The sequence below is a fragment of the Nanorana parkeri genome, unplaced genomic scaffold, assembly GCF_000935625.1.
Source record: "Nanorana parkeri isolate BGI_ZX_2015 unplaced genomic scaffold, ASM93562v1 scaffold145, whole genome shotgun sequence".
Classification (NCBI taxonomy): domain Eukaryota; kingdom Metazoa; phylum Chordata; class Amphibia; order Anura; family Dicroglossidae; genus Nanorana; species Nanorana parkeri.
This window is the reverse complement of record NW_017306413.1, coordinates 970,987-990,682: the sequence shown is the minus strand read 5'-3', so window position 1 is coordinate 990,682 and position 19,696 is coordinate 970,987. Positions and strand designations below refer to the sequence as shown.

The window sequence follows — 19,696 nt, the reverse complement described above, 5'->3', positions numbered from 1 at the left end:
CTATTTTCACTTGGACCGGAAGCGCTGTAAGAAGTGCAGGGGGACCTACTGTTTTCTGAAAAACTGACAGGACGACCCAACCGTACCGGCCGTGTGAAAGGGGCCTTACAGTGTTATCCGCAGCATTGGTCCCTTGTAGTGTGCTGACTACGTTGACCGCTTTTCTGCCTCTTCCTCTTCTTGAAGCATACTTTGTTTTCCTGGCTTCTATGGATTCATACACCTTGCACATCATTGTTATGCTTTGCATGGTTATACTGAATAAGTCCATATGTATAGTAAAAAAGGTTGACACACGTGTCTTGGGTTTTATTTGCTGGCTTTAGAAGGTTCAACCCACAGAATGGCTGTCTTCACTGCTCAAGCCAGCAAGAGCACTTGATTTGTTTACTCAAAATTTTTTTATCATTTTTTTCCTCAGTTTTAAGCATATAAATATATACCTGATTTGTGAATTGCATTTTCTGTCATGTCTGCCTGAAAGTAGTGTAGTGTTCTTTTCATTTTACTTTTATGTAACTTGTCCTTGGAAGCAAGCACTAAAGGAAATTCCATAGTTACTGTGTTTTCTATGTAAAAGTTTTCATGGTTGTGGTTCTGGGAACAATATTTATGGTTTATGGTCTGCTGAAAGGTCACTTGGCTCGTGACTTGTTCCTCTCCGTTTGCACTGATCGAAGTTGGGTGTTACTTTAGAAAACTCAAAGTATTCTTAAGCCCTGGAGAAGCAGACATCATTGATCTGGACTAGTATTTATCCTAAACAATAGTTATCAGACCAGTACAATAAAGTCTGGTGCTATATTCATGGGGTTGACATGCCTGAAAACTTTTGTGGGCCAGTGACAGCTTCTGTGGGTTGCTCTTATTCTGTTATCCCAAACCCAGTTACAATTATCTATAATATTATATATTCGTGAAAATCAAGACCAAGCTTTTTTTCTTATTAAAAAAAAATGCAGCTCTTGGAGCCTCTTGAGATTTCGGTTCTTGAGTTCCTAGGTCATACACTTGCTGCAGCAATTATGAGGAGTGAGCAGCAACACCCAAAACTCCCAGGTGAATGGGAACAGAGTCAGGAATTATGGCAGGGAGATCTCACTGTTGGATTGTTCAATATTTATAAAAGGCAGGCTATACCTATATTTGGAATATCACTTTTGGGTGGACTGAGCTTTTTAAAGAAGCGTGGTCACTGCACATGTATGACCACGATGTCGCATATCATTTTTTTGCTTTCTGTGCTGCACTCGATCTCTCATTAAACCGGCTTGAAGATATTTAAAGTGAAATCTGTGGACCTCTGCAACTTACCTGAGGTTGTCCGTCATCTATTTGTCCTGTTACTTTGAGCTCACAGATACTACTGTAGCCTTAAACTGTCTGCTAGAACTCAACACAAATCTATTTATAGATCTCTTCTCTAATACTGGTCTAGCCAGGCTTGTTTTGCGTCTATGTAATGGGTATACTGTAGTTACATGGCATACACATGATGCATTTCTTTCTTGTATTGTTGCAGGTGACATCACACAGAAAGGTTATGAGAAGAAGAGATCAAAGTTAATAGGAGCATATCTGCCTCAACCGCCAGGTAATGAAAACATGAAAATTGGGTGTAGTTGGGCAAGAACTCCATCTTTGCCCATTATTTTATAAATCATCCACTTTTAAGAGCAATCTGTATAGCCTTGTAGTAAGCCAGTATTTAAAAAAACGATTGGATAATGTACACATGGGTTCTGGATACAGACCTCCATTTGATTCTCTTGTGAGTAGTGTAGCGGACTAGACCTCAGCCTTAATTAGTTCCCATCTTGAATGGGCTTCCAATGCACCTAATCACAGAAAAGAACACACTTGATTAGAGCTGCAACAATTATTCGATTAAGTCGATTAAAATCGACGATGGTAAACGTTGTCAGCGTTTTCCATCGTCGCTTTGTCGGCTAAAATTGAAATTTCCCACTCACGCCCGCCTGTTCGCAGCTCCATACACGAGTTACACTATGCACGCTGCGGACGCCATGCCCACCGCGCACACGGCCACCAGACACACGCACGCAGAGCACGCCGGCGCCGCTGCAGCGACTTACAAGGTTTCAGAAATTCTCCGTGGTATTCTCCATCGCGCTGTATAATGTATTATTGCTGGGATTTGTAGTTCCTCTATAACTGGTCAGTGGTAATCTGCATTGTGCAGTATAATCATTATACAGCGCAATGGAGAATACCACCAGCTATGGAGGACTACAAATCCCAGCAATAGTACATTATAGTATAATGTTGTAAAATTTTTTTTTTTTTTTACTTCCACCGCGCCAGGCTTGCTCCCGTGATGGACTACAATCTCAAAAGAAACTAGTAGTCCATCACTGGAGCCTTTTTTTTAATCCGATTAGTCGATTAATCAAACTTAATAATCGGCTAACTAATCGATTATGAAAATAATCGTTAGCTGCAGCCCTACACTTGATGCTTTTCTTGAGGAAATCAAGGCATGGAAGTGTTCTGCAGCTTAGGTGCTTTTCCCTCGAACTTTTGGATGCCATTCAAAATGAAGGGCACACCAGCGTACAGATTCGCATAACGTGCACTACCATGCGTTGCATTAACATGCACGTTTGAGCAGTACAATAGGGTGAACCTATACCTAGACTATGCACGGTAAATAATTTACATATTCTAAGCAAGCCCTAATCTACCTAAGTAGCTGTTGGCATTTTGGGGAAATCTTCAAAGTTAAAACCAGAATCACTGAAATCACAGCTCCTCTATCCTTCTTTCTTTTGGCAGACTGCCAGCCTTCTAATGTAAACAAACACCAGTTGCTTGTAAGTTTGCAAGTACTTCACAGTACCTGCAGGTAGAGAGGTCAGTAGTGGCTTGGTTTAAAGGTCTTTTTACTTCTTGTTAAGGATATGTAAAACAAAAATGTAATGTCAATTGTTTGGGCACAGGTGCACTTTACATTTAAAATAAATCTAAATGCATTTGAGGCAGTTTGGTGGCTGAGTGGTTAGCATGTTTCTCTTGCAGTGCTGATGTTCTCAGGTTGATTCCTGCTTGGCACATTTATCTACATGGATATAGGTCTATTGCCATGTAAATATATTGGCCCTACTTTAAATGTACAGCGTTATACCCCTTTGGCTCTGCAACTTCAAATTGCCAGCAACCATTCTAGCTCAACGTATGTCCTTCTGAAAGAATTTGAATGATGTCCTGTATTTTCTATCGTCTTGTTAAAAAAATGCTAAATATTGCATTGCAACATTAAAGTGTCTGCTGAGGAGACACCTGTGCATGCATGTTCCCAGCTGTGGCCACAAGTAGCGGTGTGTGTTCATAGACGCACACAGCATGCGGCAAGCCACGCCCCTCCTCCCCTCCCAAAATATTGATGGCAGAAAGAGTCAATCGCTCCTCTGCCCTCGGTACCCTCCCCCTGCAACCAGGAAGTTCAGAACGGAGGGAACTTCCTTCTCTTCAGGGGCCCCGCAGTGGTGGCAAGTGACCACAGGTAAGTGGGTGGGGCGGGGGGATGGGTAGGGGAACACAGAAAGATACTGGGCATTTTTTTTTACCTTAATGCACACAATGCATTAAGGTAAAACAATGCCCTGCCTTTAGTACTACTTGCAATTTTTACCACTTGATGGCGATATATGGAGCTGTATGAAAGAGCATGCTCTCTTTGATGCACAATTTAATTAACAGATGCACTCTCTCCCACGAGAGAAAAGAACATCTTAAAGGGAAAATGCTATCTAGCACTAAGGCCCCGTTCACATTGAGCGATTTATCGCGCCGTAATTCCCGCGATATCGCGGCTATTTACCCGCGATATCGCTCTTCAATGCTTTGCAACGGGGCAAAGGGTCCTGCTGTCGTGTGTCGCTACAGCAGGACCCTTTTTGGAGCGGATTTTGCCGTGATTCAATGGTTTTTGATGCAAGCATTTGCGCAATATTGCTCAAAATGCAAATCGTGCGACAAACGCGCGATTTGCAAATCGCTCAATGTGAACGGGGCCTAAACATTTTTTTATTGGGTTATGATCAGCGAATGCTAAACATTTTTATTGGTTTATGATCAGGACTAAAAGAATACATTTTCAAAAATGATTTTTCTATTTTTGTTGTAATTAAGTAAATGTGAAATTGTCAATATTTTGTAGTTATATGTATATATGCCGGCTGAGCATTGGGTTTGTTTTCTCATATTCTCCTCAATGTTAGAACAATCACTCCTCCCCCCCTCACTTTTTTTTGGCTCAATCTGAAATTTCAACACATTTTGATAATAAAATAATGATGCTTTGACTTTAACCCCACTGCAAGACCCTTGAGTGTCTCTATACCTACATTGGATGTGTATGGATATTTTTGTGGATGAGCATCCAGGCATTTACTTTACAAATACAGCGTGGTTGCTACTCCTGGAACTATATACAGTATATCTATACTTGAGCTCGCCCAAATGCTCCCGAGGCTTATCACAATACTGGAACTTCCCGTATCAGAAAGCCGAGTCATTACAGGCCCCCCGTCTTCCTATTTGGCCGGGAAACTGGCTCCATGCTCCCTGTTCACCAGGAAGCATGGGACAGGCTTCCTGGCCTATCAGGAAGCCGGGTGGAGTGTAATGATTCGCCGCCCAGCTTCTTAATTGGTCGGGAAGCTGGCCAATCAGGAAGCTGGGGCGTCTAATCATTCGCCACCCTCCCTGGCTTTCTGGCTGGCCAGAAAGCCAGCTCCATACTTCCTTGTCACCTGGTGATGAGGGAGCATGGAGCCAGCTTCCCGGCCAATCAGGAAGCCGAGTGGTGTGCAATGACTTGCTGCCTGGCTTCCTCATTGGTCAGGAAGCTGGTCAATCGGGAAGCTAGGCGGCGAGTCATTACCTGTCCCCTGGCTTCCTGATTGGCCAGAAAAACAGCTCCATGCTTCCTCGTCACCTGGTGACGGCTCCCTGACTAATCAGGAATCCGGTTGGCGAGTTATTTCACGCCTCCCAGCTAATCAGGAAGCTGGCCAGCTTCCTTAATGAGACTTCCGGTATCTGTGTTCAGTATCAAGAAGTACCGGGAAAAAAAATATCAATACTCGGTGCATCCATAATTATAATTGTCTTTTGATTAGTCAGTCAACAAAGGCTGCTAAAAAGCATGAAGGCAGTGCTGGGCTTTCTCATTAGAAAACACAATATGCAAACAGTGTCATTGGTGCACCATATCATTAATGTTTATGAAAAAAAGATTTCATACAAAGTACAGTTTAATACACAAGTATGATGCAGAAAATATCAATTTATAAACTGGAAAACCATATTTGTTTTGCCTAAATGTATTTGCCATATTCTCCAGAAGAAGCCAGTTCTCGTAGACTCTGCTAGCATAATGATTACACGGTCTGTTTTCTTGAATAGGAACATGCATACAGTTGTGTCATATGGATATTACACTGTGCATATTTTCTCCATACCTTTTTGCATAGGAATTTGGGGGCATGTAAGTATACACAGACTACTAAAATCTATGATACTCAAACAGGACATTAAGCAGATTTACATTCACACACCAGGATATAAATTGGGTTGATAAATGCTTACAGCTGGATTTTCTATTTATAACTCCTGTTTCTAACCTAGTCACCGGAATAATCTTTCAAAAGTATTTCATAAAAATTATTCTTGCATATGTATTTGGATTATATAAACGTTTCTATGTATAGTTTTAAATTGTGTGTGTGGAGGTGTGTAGCCATATTTACTTATTACATAGGGGGTTCCATTCTTCTTTTGTATTCCTAAACATTTGTTGTGCTTTACTTCACCGTCCCACAATGCAAGTATATGGAGGATGTTTGTTTATTTGATTGCACAGCTAGCCATTGTTAACAGGAGTATAGATACATTTTATTACACTTAGACAGCTTCATATACAAATTCCCCCTTAGCTGCTCTAAAATAGCACTGCAACAGAATAAAACCTGCCCCTGACCACTTCTTAGCTGTGCATCTGTTTTGAGTGAAATTCTGTCTCACTGTGATGAAAATCTGACTCATATCTGGTGGTGAACATAGACTTGTGCAAATCAGTCTCAGTTTGATCTCCAGGAATACTGTTGTGGATTGCAAATCAAGGTTTTAAATTACAAGCAGTCTGATTTGCGTCTAAATTTGTCACTAATTTACCCATTGAAGGCAATGCATCTCCCTGTGTGGCTGATATTGTATCAGAGAAGCTGTTCAGCAGTAATGGTCATGGTCAGTCTGTCCTCCCTGCAAGTCTCATTTCTGCATATTTACTACAATAACGGAAAAAATGGGAGAGCAAATGTATAACAAAAGTGCATAAAAAATACTTAACTGTAAACAATGCAATAATTGAAAATATGTGCTCATTGAAAATGCATCTGGGGACCTTAGGCAAATAAGCGACACAATTAAATGCAAATGCTGTATTTGGGATCTCTGCACCTGCAATCGTGGGCAGCAGACTGAGACAGATTTAGCACTGAAAATTAGACATTTTTTTAAAAATTCCAAACTCATGCTCATTTAAAGGGACACTGTTCAGACAATGTAATTTCCAAAAAAGAAAATTGGGTGTGACATATGTCTTAGCTAGTGAAATGCACACTAAAGTAATATTTATTACTATTATTATTCCTGTAGGGGTGGATCAAGTATTGCCACCGGAACGTAGAACACCCGTCACTCCCTCCTCTTCCTCTAGGTATCATCGCAGGCGGTCCTCAGGTTCGCGAGATGAACGCTATCGATCAGGTAAGAGGTTTGTTTGGTCAGTTTTTGATCTTTGGAAAATGTGCTTTCTTTAGTTAGGCTGCAGAGAACAGCAGATAGGCATCAATGATGCACATGCTTACTCTGTGTGAGGATATAGTAAGGGATGATGCAAGAATTAATGGTGTGTCATTATGACAGCATGCTCTTTATTTGCAAAATCGATCAGTGCTACACAAATAGAGGGCTGCTGCTTGGTCAACACTGCTTTATTCAGCAGAAATGTCACTCCACATTTTGGATAGAGTAGAGAAAGGATGAAGACCCCGGTCCAATTTGTACAGGTACTCTGAGCTCTGTCAGATTTCTCCTCTGATTTACCAGGCAGGAGGTGAGTGTAAAATCTTCAACTGCATCACAAATCAAAATTCTTCTTTTAGTAGTGTAGGAGAAGGCAAGAACCCCTGTCAGCTTTTTATTTCTGTCTGGCTCCCTGTTATGTCATGTCCAGTATAATTGCTGTAAGCGGAACAGTAAGGGCTCGTTCACACCAGCAGCATTGCCCAATGCAGTCCTAACAGAAGAACAAGGCCATGTTTTGTGTTCTGTTTTTTCTGTTTTCTTAGCGATTTGTACACACATGATACAGGCAAAAAGACGCACAGAATTACAAACCCATTTTCATTGGAGTGTGGAAAAGGGTTGATGCCTTAAATCTCATTGTCTGTGTCCCAGTTTATAGATATACCATTACTTCCTCAGGTGTCAGGGTGCACAGAAATAAAAGCCCGGCAGATGGTCTAGCGCTTGCATTGTCCAAGACGAGAAGAAAAATGTTTTTGCTGTAGTTCCACTTCGATTATGAAACACTGCAGCTTCAGTTAGAAAGAAGCACGTTACAGCTTTAGGGTTTGTTCACACCAGCAGCCGTGCGGGTGAGCTGTGCGTGTTCCCCTACAGTGCAAATGCACTCCATCGAGCAGCATCGCACTGTTTTTTTTTGTTAGAACTTTATTGAGATGTCACAAGTGACATTTCATTAACTTCTATTTGGTCTCATCGCAGTGTGATGTGGTTGTACCGCGTCTCACTGTGGTGCGCTTAAAAAAATGACTGCATGCCGTACTTTTTTAAAAGCACACCACCAGAACGCAGTGGTGTGAACTGTCACCATCCATGAAAAGTGCCTTGTCTTCCATTTGCACTGCGCTGGAAAAAACGCCCAGCGCTGCCCGAACACGGGTAGTATGAAAGAGCTCTTAAAGCTGAACTCCAGCCAGATATAAAGAGACAGAATAATGCAGCTGTGCATTCATTAATGTTGCTAAATGTAATTTTTTTTTTTACATTGGGCAGTGTAAGTACCCAAACTTGACTTGGTATTACCTCTGGCAGTCCCTATACAGCAGAGCTCAGGGTGGGAGAGGAAAAAGCAGCACAAGGAGCAAGTCAGTTGTACTGCATTGCTTATGTACTAGCAATGAGCATGCTGATTGGAATAGAACACAGAGTGAGAGAGAGGTGAGCTCATCAGTCTGCTGCTTCTCCTTTCACAGTCTAGTCAAAGGCTGGTGTCACGTACCTGGTGGAGCTTGAGATGACGAGGGCGGCCCCTTGAAACAGCGAAGATACTGTTCCAAGGTCTGATTCGTCCTTTCGGTCTGACCGTTGGTCTGTGGATGGTACGCAGAGGAGAAACGTAGTTGTATATTCAAGGTCTCACAGAGGGATTTCCAGAATCTTGAAGTGAATTGCACTCCCCGATCAGAGGTAATGGCGGTGGGCAGTCCATGCAATCGAACAATATCCCTGATGAAGACACGGGCAGTGTCTGTAGCGGAGAGAACCCCCCTTATTGGAGAGAAGTGAGCCATCTTCGAGAAGCGATCGACCACCACAAAAATTCCAGTAAAGGTTTCCGAAGGGGGAAGCTCTACAATGAAATCCATCGATATCATGGACCAGGATCTGTCCGGAACGGGAAGTGATCTCAATAACCCCCATCCTTTGGATTTACTCCCTTTGCTGCGTATACAAGTAACACAAGAGTTCACATAGTTCTTGCAGTCCTGCCGGGTTTGGTAACAAGCGGGCAATGCAGGAACAGGCAGGGAGCAGGAGAATCGTCTAGACAAGCCAGGATCAGGATACCAGAAGGTCAGCGGAGTCAGGAGCAAGCCGGAGTCAAAACCAACAACTAATAAACCAAGGAACAGACACAGGATACTAGGCACAAGCTGAAAGAGTACTCAGCACTGGAGACACGGAGGAGCTGAGTTTAAATAGCCCGTTTGGCGCCACAACACGTCGCAGATGCGCGCACGTGACGTGCTGCGCGCATGCGCCGTGCTGCGCGCACGCGCGCGCACGGACGTCTACGCGAAAGTGCCCGGCCCGACACTGCTGGTCACGCCGTGCTCGCGCGCATGCGCAGACGCCATCTGCTGTGTGCAGTGTTCCTGACAGCTGGAGTAGAGGCAAGATTTGTGTTAACTGCAGAAGATAAAAATCAGGTATTTTCCACTGCCAGAAAGGGCTGTACTGTGTGGCAGGGTTATGTAAATCATAGGATTGGATGGACAGAAATACAAATCCTTTGGTAGGTAAAACAGCTCCAACATGTATTTCATCTGTGTTTTTAGCTGTTTGTCTGGCGTTCAGCTTTACGTTTTAAATAGTTTAATCATGTTAATGACAAAGCTTTCCCTATACTGCTCATTCTATTCTTGCAGATGTCCATACAGAAGCAGTCCAGGCAGCCCTTGCTAAACATAAAGAAAGGAAAATGGCTGTACCTATGCCATCAAAACGACGCTCTTTGGTGGTACAAACCTCTATGGATGCATACACGCCTCCAGGTCAGTAAGTGTTTGAACTGACCTCTTGGTTAAAACATTATAATTTTCATTATTGTTCATATCATGATGTTTATTTATTAGTTGTGTTACCATATATGTGTAATTCTGCAATGGCAGAAGGGAGCCACAGCTTTCCAGTCTAGCGAATGTTGCAGGTTACATCACTGTGACCTTCTTTTTTATTTATTGTCCCCTGCATTCAGATTTTTGGACCAATGTGTATTAACATTATCTGTATTTTGAATAGATACCTCTTCAGGGTCAGAGGATGAAGGCTCAGTACAAGGGGACTCCCAGGGAACTCCCACCTCAAGTCAAGGGAGTATAAATATGGAGCACTGGATCAGCCAAGCAATCCATGGATCAACCACATCAACCACTTCTTCCTCCTCGACACAGAGTGGGGGCAGCGGTGCTGCAAACAGATTAGCTGATGTTATGGCCCAAACACACATAGGTGGGTACTTCATGTTCATGTTACTCTTTATAATGATTACCACCATAAAAATGAAGGTGTAAGTTAAAGCATCATTCCTTTAAATTAAGAAAGCTTGTCATAAACATCTGATGGTGCTCTCAAAACAAGGATTATCAAAAGTGCTGTCATAGGGTTCAGGAGTAGACACCTTTTTTAGATAGGGGTATGAGATCTCCTCCTGTACAAGAAGATTACATAGCTGGTATGTTTATCTAGAAAACTATGCATTTTAGAGGAGATGTAATAATGTATAGATAATTTAGAGGTCAATATTACAATTGTGTAATATGTTTTTTCAGTCCTAGAACTATATGAGTAAAAGAGAATATCTACTTAAGATAGACTATATAAGCAGATTTTTTTTTTTACAAAAAATTATCATGGGAAAGAGATGTCTCCAACATACCTTGAAGCATTGCACCAACAAGACTCACAGTAGTCCTTTCCCTGACTAGAGAACAGTACAGCATATCATTTACGAAAAGGAATTAATTGACTGCCTATTGCATAGAGATTTTCTAACATGTTGGTAGCTGTCTTATTGTTTTGCTTTCTTCTGAATCTGAAGTATTTTTATGTTAAACCCAATGGTTTTTTCTTCAACCTTACTGATTAAATGAACATAACATTACTCCTGTGCTACTTGTAGCAGAAAACAGTATTCATGCTCTACTTTACCTATCCTCCGTATAGTCCGGGGTAGAATTCAGCATAGAGTACAACATCATTTACTTGGGCCGCTGAACAGATAATCCATGAAATGTCAATGTGCAGCATATCCAATTGCTGGCAAATCCTCTGGATTCCATTTTCCATATCTAGATGGGAAAGTTCTATGTTTTTCTATTCCATTAAACTGCATTTAGAGTTTAGTGTGTGTATTAAATAGATACATTTAAAGCCCAACTCAACTTGCAGTTTAAATCATCTAAATGCATTCCAAGTGATCAAAAACAAAAGTCTTTGGCATCATTCACACTGGCAGTGTCAAACGTCAGGCTGAATACCATTGAAAAATCATTGACTGCATTAAAGCTGGCCATGCACCTTACAATTTATCTGCAGATTTTCTGCGGTCAGATGGAAAAGGTGCAACAGATTCCTCCATCTACACTTAACTGTGTGGATGGAGTAATCTCCATCTGACCACAGAAAATCGCCAGAAAAATTGTAAGGTGTATGGGCACCTTTTAGAAATGTGCTCTAAAAGCATATAAATGTAGGTAATGATTTTTCAAGAGTAAAATTCACACTGGGCATTTACCTGGAAAGAAAAATGCACTCATCCCCATAATTAGAGCTGATGTGCGACACTGAAGCTGTCACACATTGGCTCTATTTTTTGAGAACTGAGCAATCGCAAACCACTGATCGCTCAGTTCCTGATCTTCATCTTGCAGAGAGCGGTGACTGTCAGTCACGGCTCCCATGTAGTTATTCCCCCCCTCTCCTTTCCATTCTTCCAGTGCTCATTGGAGGAACAGAGGTGAGGGCACTCGGATGGTGGGGTGGATCCCGACAATATTGTCGGAATCTTTCCAAGCCGCAAAGCGCTGTCAGCATATAATGGGCAACAACCTGCTATATTCTGAGTTTTGGGTCACAGAAGGACACAGTAAATGAAGAGAGACAACTGTTCCCACACAGAGAACAAGGGCATTTCTCTACAGCATTCTGGCAGGAGAGAAAGACCTGTGGTTGCAGTCTAAAGAAAATGAACTGTAAGACTTTACCTGACCATTAAAATACAGATGTTTCACACAGGGCTGACTGTATTACAGTCAAGCTGCAGTAGCAAATTTCACCAGTAGATAGAAATCTTTCATTAGTAATTTAGGGCAAACTAGGGAGATGTGAAGGGAGGATACCTCCCTACGTAAATACACTGAGGGGATAACAAACACAGGGCATTTCCAATGTTTAGATGTCCCTTTTAACACTTGAAATGATTTTTATTTCACATGTAAATATGTCCCACAGCCATGACAAAGTCGTTGTGGTTTGGATCATTTATTTTCTGATTTGTGAGCACAACATTGACTTGGACCTGGGTCCTCCTAATCTATTTCACTTGGCTCTGAACATATGACTTGTACCATCACGTAATATAATAAACATGTGCAGTCAGAAAATATGCATACTTCTATACTTGCCTTGCCTGTGTAAAAATAATTTTAGTTTCTAGAAAAATGTTTTAAATTCATTCAGTTCCGCAGCTTCCCATTTTAGACCAAATATACTTGCCCCCATCAGCCTTGACCCAAGCTCAGGTGTGGTATGTATTTAAGTGGGCTAAATAGCTGTGGTGCGGTAAAAGGTTCGTTACATTCCTCGGGAAGGCCAGAGACGGAATGTTATACAATTTGTGATGAATCACCAAGATGCCAGCTGGTTATCTGTCTAGATTGGAGAACTCTGTTCATCACTTCTAACTCTTGAGTGTTGGCTTAACACAAAGAGTGGAAAATTCACTGCTGCTGAATGGATGTATTCATCACACAGACTTCACCCTTAACTTTTTTCTCAGATTGCCATCTTTTGGCGCAAGTCTCTGTATCTCGTTACTGAGCACAAAACATTTAGCTTTTTTCTTTTTTTTCTTGGCTTACAATTGCTTTTCTTCCCTGAAGGAAATAAAAGGACAGACGGACAGTACCACAGTATGTATAGTTGAGTCTTCTGATGTTTTTTGCATCTTGAGCTACCTGTCCAAGCTTGCTATGCTGATATACCCTTCCCCTATTCTCCCAGTTTGCTTATCTAGACACATAAAGAACACAAATGTTCCTAACATACTTTAGGATATTAAGGGTCATTTACGAAGGTGCAAATGTGGCGTTTAGTGTTTGTTTTGTAGTACAGCCTTTTAATTAGAAAGGCCTTCTAGTTTTGGAAGGGTGGGGGTGCATTGAGACATTTTCTTGCTAAATGTGAGCCTTGCATAAATTGTAGAGGATTGCATGTTATGGGGCTGGAAATTGGGCTATTCATTCTGGTATGTTTAAAGGTCAAGAAATAGCTAGGTTATTGACAATGAGAGTTCTTCTCTTTAATAACCTGCCTATTTTATTATTACTCTTGAGTCACCTGTCAGCGTTGACAGTTTTTTTCCACCCAAAATTAAGAGTACTTCAGCCAAACCTTTTTTTGGCTTTGACGCTCTTTTGGCTCACAACAGTACATTTACTAATGTACCCCTGTGACCCAATGTCAGCCTCTATCGGGCTACTCCCCACTATGTTCTCATAGCGCAGAGCCATGCTGCAGCCGGTAAAGATTACGACAATACTGTCAGGATTTACTCCGCTGCCTGATTGACAGCTGGCTTTACCTCTCTAGACCCAGAGCCAGCTGTGTCCTCCCGCTCCCCTGTCTGCCCCTCCAATGAGCGCTGGAGGAACAGAGAGTTGAGGGGGAAATTCCTACGGGGAGCCGTAACTGACGGTCACCGCTCTCTGTAGGAAGAATGCAGGTATGTGACATCTTCAGTGTCGCATGCTGGCTCAAACTATTAGGAAGAGTACATTTTCTACATTTTCTACATTTTGGTCGGCATGGAGTATATTTTAATACTTTGCTGGACCATTAATGCTCTTTAGGTTTCTTTCAAGGGCACCTCTATTCACAGATTTGTGACAGACTAACTAGGATATGTAGCCAAGCCTGACTCCTTCATTTTCCCACAGGGAGAATTCATTGTGCTGTCCAGTGAATTCACTATAGGTCTATAAAGAGGTATAGGTCAAACATACAGGTGAAACTTGAATAATTAGAATATCGTGCAAAAGTAATTGCAGTAAGTGCTGCAAAAGGGGCCCAAACCAAGTACTGAGTACATATGCATTCTTGTACTTTTCAGAGGTCCGATATTGTTCTATGTACAATCCTTTTTGTATTGATTGCATGTAATAATCTACTTTTTTGAGGTTGTGGATTTGGGGTTCTTGGGGTTTTCATGAGCTGTAAGCCATAATCATCCCAATTAAGACAAATCACGGCTTGAACTATCTTGTTTTGCATGTAATGAGTCTATCTCATATATTAGTTTCACCTTTTAAGTTGCATTAGTGAAATAAATGAACTTTGCACGATATTCTAATTATTCGAGTTTCACCTGTAGTATTACATATTTTACCATGCTCATGTTCAGTATAATTTGTAGCCCAATAAAACTATATTGAGATGTAGGCCATCTCAGAATTCAAGCAAAACAAACGACAAACGCACTCAACAATTTGTTACCAGTTATACAGTACAATACATCTCAGAATTCAGACTGTTTAACACATAGTTTGATTCACCATTTGGCCCCTCTCCTATGCTTCCACCTGCAAACTTCTGTATTTAAGAACACTTACTTACCAGGAACTTATTCAGCTAACAATTGGATAAAATAATGCCGAGTGCAACCCTATTCTTAGATTATATACATTTACTAGTGGTTTGTTGTCCTTCTTTAAGACAACATCAAAATATATCTAAGGCCTAAACTTAATTTTTTTTTTTTTTAAAGAGTGATGACGGATTAGAACCTCTGTCAATGTTTTATTGCTTTTGTGCACAGGGGAGACTCACACCCCTGTCACTATTGTGCCACTATTGTGACTAGAAATAAAGGTGAGGGATGATAAAAAAATTTAGTTACACAGGTCACAATAGGATACAGATGACATAAAAACTGGTGGAGCTTTTAACCATTCCCTGCTCTATTCAAAAGGAAGTTTTGCCTAGATATGCATTGAAAGTGCAATGTGGTTCCTAAATGACCCTTAATGTGTGTAAGCATAGAGGCAACTAGAGTGCAGCCAATGGGGTCAATACCTTCAAGGGCGTTATTTCTAATGTTTGCTGTGGTTCGCTAACTCCTATTTCCTCAGCCCATTGGCCTTACTGTACCCCATGGAAAAAAAGGATTATCATTCTTTGATATTAGAAAGTAACCTACCAATACGTTATAGAGCACTGTCATACTCATTGAGTTCTGACAATGGAACTCTGTGATTATAACCTTATTTTGCACTAAAATTCCTTCATAACCGATCTGCAAGGCAATCATCATATCTTGGTGTGTTTTACCTTCACTGACAGTTGTGCATTCCATCAAGGATCACTATCAAAATGAGTCATGTGACACAAGTGGGCGTGGCTTTATCTTAACTACAAATGGACAGAATCAGGCGAGTGCAAAAGGTGCTTCTTGCCTTTGGCAAAAAACACCTAAAAATGGTGAGTACGTCAACCAAATTTCCTGCAATCCATCCCTCCCCCTCACCCCACATTAGCCTCTTATACGTCAGACATAAGAATTCTATCCCATTCCTCCAAGTCCATTTTTGGCTACTCCAAATATGTTACTACACTCCCACATGCAATACATTTGTGCTTTGAATTCCAAATCATTTTATATCATTACAGGATCCTGGAATTCTACATAGATTTATATATTATAATTGTATATTATAATTCACAGCTTGATATACATATTTGCCTAGCTTTATGGGACAGTTTACATCAGTGATATTTATGCATGTGTTTTTTGTTGGTCACTTTAAAAACAATGTTACGAGGAGACTTTTAATATCTAAATTGCATTTTTATTTTATTATTTGTGTGTCACTGTTGGTGGCTCAGAAAGTACCACAGTTTGCTGAAGTATTCTTCATTCTTCATCTATCCCCTTTTCCAAGCTATGGATGATATTGTATTGTCTGTGCCAGCTGCAGCTCTTGGTTTGACAGTTGCTTTTGGAAGAAATATTTTAAGCTGAACTTTAGGCAAACAGCTAAATTCACAGCTAAAATGCATAGAAGGGAGCTGTTTTACATGCCAAAGGACTTTTTTCTGTCCATCCACTTCTGAGATTTATGAAGCTCTGTTGTACATTCTAATTTTTCTCTTTCTTCACCCAGACTGTGGGTAATCATATAGCAATATATGTTGCTGCTCAGTTGCATAAAAGACTCCTGGCTTGCCTAGATACATGAGCAGTTTGCAAAGCTGGGTGATCTCTGGTCTGAAGAAGAGGGAAAAGTAGAAACCCTTAATCAGGTGTGACGCACTCTGAGCCATCACAGTCTGATTATATGGCTATATTGAGAGTAAAACCAAATGTTTATAGAAAAAAGATTTTCGGGGGAGAAACCATGTTGTTTTAAGGTGACCAACAAGGAATGGATATGATTATATACATGATTGAAGAAAATAGGTCACCAGCACTCCATAAGTTAAAATGAATGAGTCCTTTTAATGGACAATGATGTCACAGAAATCCAACATGAGCCGACGTTTCGGGGCCACACAGGGTCCCTTCTTCAAGGCAAGAGATGTGATTATATACATGACATCTTATAACATTTGCCACATAACATTTCATGACCTGGTGCAAATAGCAATATTGGGCCCTTTGCCAACCAATGAGATATGTACTTTCAGTGAATTCAATTAGGTATACTATTGAAACGCTGATTTCTGCTATGGGTTATTCTACATCACTGCTTCTTTTTGCCTTTTTTTTAAATATAATTCTATATATACCTTTTCAAAGTGCTTCCTCTGGAAATGGAACAATGACTTTTACCACAAATACGTGACACTAAATTCAAGAGTTAAACCTTAAAAGGCATACAAGTACCTTAACTATTAACAGAACTGTATTCTACTTTTGTTCCGCATGGTTCCTTTGTGTGTTGTAAAGTAGCCACCGCTCCAAGTTCACTCCCGTGATATACTACACATGGGATTGTAGTCCATCACAGGAGCTAGCTTGGAGCAGTGGCTACTTTACAACGCACACAGGGACCATGGGGAACAAAAGTAGCCCCCATCCAGAAGGAAGGACAGTGTCTGCACCAATTCAGAGATGATTTGAGGATCTACAGCCGAGTGATACACAAATAAGATACATTTTTGTTAATAGTTAGGGTACTTGAATGCATTTTTAAGATTTAACTCCTAAATTTAGTGTCACTTTAAACTTTTTTTTTACTTTAACAGGTAAGGTTCAGAAAACAGAATGATTAAACTGCTGTCGGAAGGACTCTATTATGTAGCTAGAAAGAAAGCGCAATATTTTTTACCTAAATGAAACATTTAACATCAATATACCATTTAATACATGGCCGTCTATGCTAAAACATATAAATAAATCCACCTATGAAGATCCTTACAGGCACTACTCCTTGTCTGTAGCTCCTGAAAACACTTCCCATTCTATATGAATAAACTATAGGAAAATCCCTTCGTCTTATACTGAGCCTGTGGTCATCTAGTGGATTTTTGTGTGTTTTGCAAGTGTCCAGTGAAGCATGAGAACTAAGCCAAGCTAATGTTTATTGAAAACTGTGCATGCTGCTTTCTGTGATATAAGACTGAAATGGCCATCCATGTATTTACGCTAGAAAACCTGTGTGATAAATTATAACAGAGGTAGATTATTATGAGAATGTTGTTTAATGTGCCTTAGAGGCGCACAGATGCTCTGCTGTCAGTTGAACTTTTTTGGACCAAAGGTGACCTTGACAGAAATATAATTAACCTCGAATAAGAGGCTTTCTTTGCTGTTTAATTATGTTATTAGCATTTAGGAGGAATTATTATCAAATGGTAACATTGGGCATGGGGTAGGTAAATAAAGAGTAATTTCAAGGCTGAAACACTTACCTTTCCTACAGAAAATTCTGCATAGGGTTCCCTTTAGTGCTGGCTACATAATCCTAGGAATTTCCTATTGTGATCTCTGCTGCAAAGAAGGATCGACATTCAGAATAACTGTTCCTTCTTTCGGCAGAACTCATTTGACAAATGCACTTTTGGTTATGGGAGCCTGCACTAGCTTTTTCTCCAAGAAAGGTCTATTGCTCTTTAAAAGATGTAGGAGTCACTAAGGCTTTATGAATGTACAGTGCATCAGATGATGACCCAAGGTTTGTACCCTACCCATATAGACAGAGAAGATTTTGATGATCTTTCATAGTTGATAAACAGGATGATTAAATTATTTTATGGTATTTTTTGGCCTTTTTATTCTTTATATGTTTTTGTTTATTTTTCAGTACTCTTTTGCTCATGACATGAATAAAGTATCTTTTTTTCCCCCCGAATACATCAGAGCTGTGTGTTTTGTGTATAAAAAACCAATTAATTAGCAATGTGGGTAGCAAACAGGTGCTATTTAGGCATTATCGACCATTATGTGATTATACTGTAGAGAGTAATGGCCTTCTTCTGTGGACCTATAGATCCTGGCTTATAAGGATCATGTCATTGTGGCTCACAAATTTAGGCATATCATTTTAGCATTGCACTTTGTATGTGGGCAGGAAAGCTTTTATTCCATAAATCATTTTTGACAATCTAATCACCGTGGAAGTATTTATTGACATGATAATATAATATAGTGTAACGGTTTCCTTAGGTTTAGAGTTGGTGGTAGTCTTGCTTAGTCTTGCTTGGCATAAATCTTAGTGTATTTTTTTTTGTATGTTGTAACCCCCCTCTTTTGTAAGTTGCTTGTTTTCTCATTTTGTTCCAACAAAACCCCTTTGACAAGCTACTATACCTGCCTACCTATTTTTCCTGTGGCACATTTTTGCCCCCATTTCTATTCCTTGTTTCATTTGTTGACTGCATTGTATTTAGAATTAAGAGAAGTCCCAGTATAGTCCAGCAGTATTTGTTGTCACAGTCAGACTTTAATGGAGAATTTAGAGATTTGTGCATGATGGTAGGTTAACACGATTCAGGTCAGTGCTTCCAAATTGCTTCTAGCTGAAAGTTTTCGGATACATGTCTGCTCAGTGTTTGGGAGGCTAGATTTCACCTGCAATTAACGTATATTCTGTATAGAGAAGTGCTGCAGCAAAGTTACTGAACTGCTTGCAAAGTCACATCACAATTCTGATTAAATGTATTAAAAGCGTCTGTGGATGAACTGTATTAGTTTATCAATCAGATGCCTCCTGTCATTCTGCCAGGGCTTGAAGCTAGTTTCTGTAGGAGACATGTCCAGCTTTTGTTTTTGAGTTTTTGATCAATGAAGGCCATATGCCAGGGGGTACATATACAGTGGCGACTGTTTGCTTTAACCTGTATATAGCATAAATGTAAAGCAAATGACATGTTGTGTGTTCACTTTATATGAACTATATACAAGCAGAGGGATGGAATGGGGGTTTGGTATGCAAGACCAGCAGGTTATTGCTGGTGGTCAAGCTCATGCCAGTATAGTAGGGTTGAGTAGCTGGTTGAATCTCACTCTGATCTAATGTAAGGCATTTTGATACAGAACTCTATGTTTTCACATGCATTTATTAAAATAGTAGTACTAGATTAAATACAGATGATGTGCCAAGCAAATGCAGTTGTGCTCGTGCCATGCTTGGTCACAGCTAAAATGGGTAGTGTAACCTTTAATGAGCAGCAAGAAAGAGGCATATAGAGAAATATAGCTTACAGGTCCAGCATTTACACTGGGTGGCCCTACTTGCATTTTTCTTACATGGCACTTGTTTTGCATCATGGACAGCGGTGATCTATGTCTCCAGGTGTCTGATCTTTAGTATACCATCCCCTATTGACATACACTTTACATCATAATTTTTTCTTTTAAAAC

The 19,696-nt window shown here is 40.4% G+C and overlaps 1 protein-coding gene across 2 annotated transcripts in view; it reads left to right on the top strand.

Moving 5' to 3' along the window:
- DIP2C (disco interacting protein 2 homolog C) overlaps nucleotides 1-19,696 on the top strand; it is a 358,168-nt gene that overhangs the window by 178,467 nt on the left and 160,005 nt on the right. Inside the window, exons 3-7 of one of the 2 annotated variants that reach the window (XM_018554178.1) lie at nucleotides 1,523-1,594; nucleotides 6,682-6,792; nucleotides 9,483-9,608; nucleotides 9,856-10,065; nucleotides 15,175-15,312. In XM_018554178.1, the coding sequence (XP_018409680.1) occupies nucleotides 1,523-1,594; nucleotides 6,682-6,792; nucleotides 9,483-9,608; nucleotides 9,856-10,065; nucleotides 15,175-15,312 (657 nt within the window). The remainder of the gene's footprint in view (nucleotides 1-1,522; nucleotides 1,595-6,681; nucleotides 6,793-9,482; nucleotides 9,609-9,855; nucleotides 10,066-15,174; nucleotides 15,313-19,696) is intronic. The other variant, XM_018554179.1, reaches the window with a different exon arrangement.